This window comes from Ananas comosus, unplaced genomic scaffold, assembly GCF_001540865.1.
Source record: "Ananas comosus cultivar F153 unplaced genomic scaffold, ASM154086v1, whole genome shotgun sequence".
NCBI classification, from domain to species: Eukaryota; Viridiplantae; Streptophyta; class Magnoliopsida; order Poales; family Bromeliaceae; genus Ananas; species Ananas comosus.
Window position 1 is genome coordinate 21,308 of NW_017893404.1, and position 7,561 is coordinate 28,868.

At 44.0% G+C, this 7,561-nt stretch overlaps 1 protein-coding gene across 1 annotated transcript; it reads left to right on the forward strand.

The window, feature by feature from the left end:
• Positions 1-2,445: 2,445 nt before the first annotated feature.
• LOC109705944 lies at positions 2,446-3,111 on the forward strand. The gene has a single exon (XM_020226761.1). The coding sequence runs from the start codon at positions 2,446-2,448 to the stop codon at positions 3,109-3,111; it is 666 nt and encodes a 221-aa protein (XP_020082350.1).
• The last annotated feature ends 4,450 nt before the right edge of the window (positions 3,112-7,561 follow it).

Below are 7,561 nucleotides of genomic sequence, written 5' to 3' on the forward strand. Positions count from 1 at the left end.
TTGATGGTTGTACCGGTACAGCCATCGGGCTTGTACCGGTACAGAGCCGCAGACCGCGCGACCCGAGCCTTGTGTTTGCAATTTCGTCGGCCTTGTACCGGTACAAGAGCCCGTGTACCGGTACAAGGAGGCAGATTTCGTGCAGTTTGAACTACAGGGGGTTTTTCGCGATTGTAGCCTACCTATTAGTAACCCCACGCCCCTTAGGGCTTCCCTGAGCTTCACAGCAGCAGGAGAAGAGGTAGGGGAGTTCTCCACACCCTCCCTCTCTATTTCTTTGATTTTGGTTGGTTTTATTTGTGATTTAAGCCTCTCTTTTTCCCTCTTTTTGCTTCTTGGTGTTCTCCCTCCATGGAAGGAGCTTGAAGCTTGGTTTTGGAGCTTGTTTGAGGGGAGATTCTCAGATTTTGGGGACTTGGATACTTGTTGGAGGCTTCCAAAGAGGTTAGAAACATGATTCCACCTTTTGATTCATGTTTTTGAGGCTTTGTTGAATTGAAACCCTAGATTGTGATATTAGGGTTTGTTTTGGGTATTTTGAATCTAGGGCTTTTAAAGCTAGATTGAGTGGATTAGAGGCTTCCATTGGGTTAGATTGGGTGAGCCCTAGCTTCATTTTGGAGCTCTAGAGGAGATTTTGCACTAAAGGTGAGTTTTCCACACCTATGATTGATTAGCTTAATGTTTGAGCTAGGTATTGTTCGTTCGGCTCGTATGACTCATGTTCTTGTACCTTTAGGGTACTAGGAGACTAGAGGACACCCTCGTTGGAGCGCACGAGGAGTTTCGTTGTCATCGGTGGGTTTGGCTTCGTGGAAATGGGGTGGAATGGCCCCTATGCTCTTTCTACTTGTTGTAAAATATTTCTAAATTCATTTCTATGCTAAATGGGATTTATATGAATTTTGGAGCACTTAAAATGCATGCCTTGTGTATTATGAAAATTTCACTACATAGTAGAGCCATATGAGTAGATGCATGCATACGGAAAATGTGCTTATTTTGCAAGTGGAAAATGCATATCTTATGAGGATTATGACTTGGAATATGTACCTTGGAACATAGTTGCCATGTTTTGACATAGAGAACAAGAGTGTCATAAAGGGGCACTTGAAACTAGTAAACTATGAAACTGCAACATAGAGACATATTAATAGGCCACTACTTATCTGCTATATTCCATGTTAGAGACATGATGACATAGGGATAGGCCATTGAGATACTTGACACATTCCATGTTATTAGACATGAGGACTTAGTACTTGCGACAGATCGTACGACTACTTGCCATTGTGCTCATTCGCACATGCTTGTGAGGGTCGCTCCCTACAAGCCGGCACTCCGGAGTTGGCCATCGCGATTCATATTCGCCGTGCGGGATTGGGCGCCGAAGTGGATTGCCGTGGGACAGGCTCATTCCTAGGGTGGGAATGATGACTACCACGGGGCCATTAGGCTCGGCACCGGCCAGACAGCCTTCGGGTGGGTCTCAGGGCCATAGACAGCCTTCGGGTGGGTCTCTTCAGATTTGACTTGAGTGTTCATTATGATATGTGGACAGATGATGACTTAGAGTATTACTTGGACATTGACTAGAATAGTAAACAACGGAACTTTACTATTTCACATTGTGAACATCATGATAGTTGGAGACTTTTACTTCTTGCATAGTTGCTTTCATACTTATGCTATTTATGCTAAGTAGAGATATCATGTCGTAGTAGGTTACATTTTTACTTACCTTTCGCTTTTCTACCTTTATAGTCACTGACATCTTTGGTAGCTTTGGGCCTTGTGGTGCATTCACTGAAGTCAGTAATTGCCCACTGGAAATTATTCTTAATAGTTCTCACGCCCCTGTTTCAATGTTTCCTTTTCAGAGCCTTCGGCACCGGCGGAGGCACGGGATCGCGGCAAAGGTGTCGCGTAGCTAGCTCGCGGAGAGTTTCTGTTACCTAGGTGGTTTACTCCTCCATTTTATATTTTGAGAGAGTGTGAGGCTTTTGTATCCATGTATAGAGACCACCTGTGTACCTACCTATAGCACTTGTATTTGGGATCCCTATTGTACTTACTTTATGTTTTATTTAGTGGATTTACAGTTTTATCCTTATCCTTGTTGTAGCTTTTAGACATTTATTATGCTCTGATACTCGTAGATGTCTTGTATTATTGCTTTTATTATTGTTGTTTCTAGACGCCTTATACGTTTTAGACGTATGGCGGGTCTGGGCACGCGCCGGGCGGGCTTCCGCTGGGTCCTGGGGCGTGACAACTTCGCATTTTTGGAAGAGCCTGTAAGAAGCGTTGGGCACACGACTCGATTTCAGCACCGCTTTTCATCCTCAGATAGATGGACAGTCAGAGAGGACTATACAGATTCTGGAGGATATGTTGCGGGCGTGTGTCATTGACTATAGGGGTAGTTGGAGTAATCACTTACCGATGGCCGAGTTCGCCTACAGCAATAGTTATCAGGCTAGCATAGGGATGGCACCGTTCGAAGCTCTTTACGGACGAAAGTGCCGATCTCTTATTCATTGGAGTGAGGTAGGCGAGCGTGCGGTTCTAGGCCCCGATGTTTTGCGAGAGGCGGAGGAAAAAGTCTGTCTTGCTCGCCAAAGGTTGCTCACGGCGCAATCTAGGCAAAGGAGTTATGCTAATAAGCGCCGTAGAGATTTGGAATTCGTGGTAGGCGACCGCGTCTTTTTAAAAGTGTCGCCCAGGAGAGGCATGAAGCGGTTCGGAGCGCGGAAAAAGAGTCCCCGATATATTGGACCATACGAGGTGTTGGAGCGGATTGGTGCGGTGGCTTATCGGCTAGCGTTGTCGCCAAAGCTCGCCGATGTTCATTATGTCTTCCATGTCTCTAACCTCCGCAAATATATTCAAGATCCCGAGCATGTGTTGTCATATGAACCGCTGGAATTACGCGAGGACTTGAGCTATGAGGAATATCCGGCGTTGATTATTGCTCGAGAAGTGCGAAAGTTGCGAAATCGCGAAATTTCCTACGTCAAGGTTCGATGGACCAAGCATAACGATTGCGAAGCTACGTGGGAACTTGAGGACGCAATGAAAGCGAAGTACCCTCATCTTATTGAGGCGTGAGTAAGGTATGAATTAAGTTCGAGTTTAATTAAGAATTGAGTTCGTTTCGAGGACGAAACTCTTTTAAAGGTGGGGAGGATGTAAGGAAGTAAATTCTCGAAATACGAGAGTTGGACTTCAGTTAGAATCGACTAATTGTCGACTTAGTATGCTTCGGAAAAGCCGAAGGCATCAAAATGGCCAAAGGTGCATTGGAATGGAGTCCGCGAGAGCAAATGATGTGAAAAACCTGCACTTGGCAGATTTGCTCTCGGGGACCGGTCCCTGGCAGGAGGGACCGGTTCCCGAACATGGTCTGCGCGGGTTTGCTCTCGGGGACCGGTCCCATCGGCTGGTGGTTGCAGCGATGCGTGATGCAACCGGTCCCCGGGCCAGAGGGACCGGTTCTCGAACGCGTAGATTTGGGGAGGTCCTGAGGGACCGGTCCCTGGCAGGGAGAGACCGGTCCCCGTAGCCCCAATCGGCCCAAGATAGGCTGGTCATGAAGGCAAAGTTGAGGGGTTTTTATGCAATTGTAGCATAAGTAGAGGCTATATGAGAGTATGCTCTCTCTCTCTTCTCATTTTCTCTTCCAAAACACAAACCTAAAGCCTCTCTCTCTCTAATCTCTCTTCCTCTCTCTCTAGAAGGTGAAGAAGAGAAGGGTTTAGTGGAGAAGCAAGCAAGGAGAGGGATCTTCATCTTCTTCTTCTTCCTTTACACCTTGGAGCTAGCTTTTGGAGGTAAGCTTGAAGCTCAATCATGGTAGATTTCTAGGGTTTAGATCTTTAAGCCCTAGAATGGGTTAGATGGAACTCTAGCATGCTAAAGAGATGCTTTATGCATGAGTTTGAGGATTTAGAGTTTGATTCTTACATGATTGCAAGTTAGGGCTCCAAAAATGGGGTTTTGTGATTTGCTCGGTATTGATCTAAATTGATCAAGTGTAAACCTAATTGTTAGGTGTTTAAACGTGTAGGCGAAGACGGTTCGACGATTCGTCGAGCGGGTGCAAAGTTACGGACAAAAGGGGGCCTTCCGAGCTTCATTTCCGCCTGGGAGGCCGAGACGACGTCGTAAAATCACCGAACTTCATTCCTAGAGTCATGACAACGCCAGAAGGTGGGTGGTGTCATCCCGAAGCAACCGGGCGCCTCTTTATGTCTTAGTGTATTTTAAATCTTGCATCTCTTGCATATATGCATTGTAGGATAAATGTGCATTTCTATTTCCTTATGCTTTCCTAGATGATATCATAGTGTGAGTTGAATGCTTCATATAGTGGATAGATAAGGATTGAGTCGAGACATTGAATCCTATAGTACCGAGATAAGAGATGAACTCGATGATTGACAAAAGACATAACGAGTGGCATGTAAATAACAATGACAACAGAACGAATGGCATGTAACTTAGTGTATAAATGACACTGACACGTGAACTTAGGGATAGGCGGATTCCCTAGAGATGAGTCATTGAACAAGAACCTAGTGTAGTTAAACACTTGCATATGGACTTGGGGATAGGTGGATTCCCGAGTGATTGTTAACCCTAGGGGGTAGGGTATCCTCGAGTTGAGAGGATTGGATCATACTCGCTGTCTGTTCAGAACTTGTGTTGGTCGTTCCTCACAAGTGTGAGCTCCGGAGTTTTGTTACATGAGGGATAGTCTTATAGGGTCCCTGAGATAGCCTTATGGGGTTCCGCAGACGGTCTCGAGTTTGTCAGAGAGTTGAGTCTCCTTACCACGAGATGCATGTGAGTCGTGGGCGAACCTCCGGGTTGGCCAAGGATTGGATAAGCCAAAAGAATTGATGAATAAGTAAACAACATTACTTCTTGGACATAGTGGCATGTTAGTTGATTACTTTATTTATCACATTGTGCATGCATACATTGTATATGATTCGGGCACAGTAGCATAGCTTTCTTACTATGTTGTTACTGATTTCATATATCTATCTATCTATCTATCTATCTGCTTGTGCCCACTTGGAACTAGTGGGGAGATCGGCGGAGTAGGCGGCCGAACCTATTGGGAACTATGGACGATAGTTCTCACCCCACTTTGTTGCAGGGCCGAGTACGAGCGCTCCGGGCGAGGATCGCGGTAAGGGCTTAGCGCCCTAGCATTAGTATCCCTCCAGTTGCATTAGAGATACCTACATATGTGAGAGTAGTTGATGTATAGGTTGTGAGATGCATTTTGGAGAGATGTGAATGAACCTGTATCTATATTTTGGATGAAACGAAAATGTAAATTGTATAAATGTACAAATCATGATGTAATAGATAGAACTCTCTTTTTATGCACTTGTATAGATACTTGTGTTACTTGCTCTTGTTGTTATGCACTTGTGGTGCTTCTATTATCGTTGTATGGATCATATATGTATTGAATTATTTCTGGGTGAATTCTTGTACATGATCCCGTGCTTGAGCCTTGGGCGGACAGGGGAGGTGCTGTCCGTTCGGCGTCTGTTCGACGTGCCTGAACCGGACCAAATGGGTAGCGGTCTCGGGGTGTGACACTCTAAGCGAAGGATCACCATAATCATGATGCTCTTCATGAACGGCGTCGTGGATTCGGCGTGATCAAGGGATTCGAGGATTCGGATCGAAAGCTTCATGGATTCGAAGTGGTAGAGCTTCGTGGATTCGGAGTGGAGGCGTTTCGTGGATTCGGGATGTGGCGTTCGTGGATTCGAACGTGAGGGCGTGGACAACCCGGAGGATTGCGCGAGATTCATAAGAGGGTAAGAGAGGTCGAGTCCGTGGAGTCGGTAATCACCTTGTAATCTTTTCTCTTAGTGAATTATTTTTTCGCGTGTTGGTCCTGTAGGTTTTTCTTCAAGTTGGAGTTTTTCCACGTAAATCTCGGTGTGTTTTTTACTTTCCGTATTTACTTTTATTGCATCGAGATTTGTGGTTTTTGGCCGTTACACCTATTCACCACCCTTCTAGGTGTTGGATACAATCTAGATAGATCCTTGGGCACCCCCAAACTTATAATTGGTATCAGAGCGGGATCTAAATAAATTGATATCTAATGGCTGAAGGCGGTAACATTAATCGACCACCTCTCTTCAATGGCACGAAGTATGCCTATTGAAAAGTTCGCATGGGATCTTTTCTAATTGCAATCGATGAGCGGGTATGGCAAGCAATTGAATTTGGATGGAAACATCCAACCAAAGTTGTCGATAATGCTACCGTCCCGAAACCGAGAAATAAGTGGACACAAGATGAGAATGAGTCATCTTCGTTTAACGGCAAGGGTATGAACGCTTTATTTAATGCATTGTCTCAAACGGAACGTTTCGGCGTGTGAAACGGCAAAGAAAATTTGGAATACTCTACAAGTTACACATGAAGGAACTAGCTTAGTAAAGGTCCAAAAATTGCAAATGTTAACAAGCAAATTTGACTCGATTTTTATGGAAGAAAACGAGACCTTTACTTAGTACTATACGCGTTTTCAAGACGTTGTTAATACATGTGCAAACTTAGGAGAGAAAATCCCGGATGCTAAAGTTGTTAGAAAAATTCTTCGGACTCTTCCGAAACGCTTTTGGGCAAAAGTTGCCGCAATCGAAACCGTAAAGCATCCGGATGAGATGAAAGTCGAAGAGTTAGTAGGTGCTTTGCAAACTTATGAGATGACTTTTTCTACTAACCAATCTTCTTCCAAGTCTTTTTCTAAAAGTACAGGGGTTGCACTCAAATCGACAAAGAAAGAAGACGACGACCCGAATTCCGACGGAGATATTTCGCTCGCCGATTTCGAACATCAATTAGCGCTCCTAACGAAGAAGTTCCGATAGAATTTTCGAAACATTAAATCGGACAAGGCTTTATCGTCTAAGCAACAATCTTTTTCTAAATCATCTTCATTTTCTAGGTCTAAGGATAAGAAATTTGCAAAGTCTTTAAAAGAAAAAGATGATTTTGAAGGGAAAATCCATGTTACAAATGTAAAGGCTACGGTCATATTGCAACGGATTGCCCTTCGAAGAAAATATATAAACAAAAGGCTTTGCAAGCAAAGACTTGGGATGATTCTACTTCAAGTGAATCAAGTTCAAGTGACGAAGAAAAGAATGAAAATCTTGCTTTATTTACTAACACTTCTTTTCCTTTGTCTAATGTTGTTTGTTTATCCTCTATTGTGTCTAATTCTAGTGTTTTTCCTTCCTTGCATGGTACTTCGAGCGATGATGGTGAAAGCGAGGAGGAATCAAACGACGAGGATTTAACAGAAGCGTATAATCAACTTTTTATTGAATCGAAGAAGATGGCGAAACTTAATAAGAAGTTGAGGCGTCGTTTGTTGGATCTCGAAGAGAAAAACAACAACTTGAAGACAATGAATAAATTTCTCGAGGAGGAAAGGGAATGAACATTGAAAGACAATTCAATCCTCCAAGAGAAGCGTGATGAAGCGGAATTAACGATCAAATCCTATAAAGAT

Excerpts from the sequence above, each read along its gene's own strand:
- LOC109705944 (XM_020226761.1), top strand. The coding sequence starts at position 2,446 with ATGGCCGAGTTCGCCTACAGCAATAGTTATCAGGCTAGCATAGGGATG.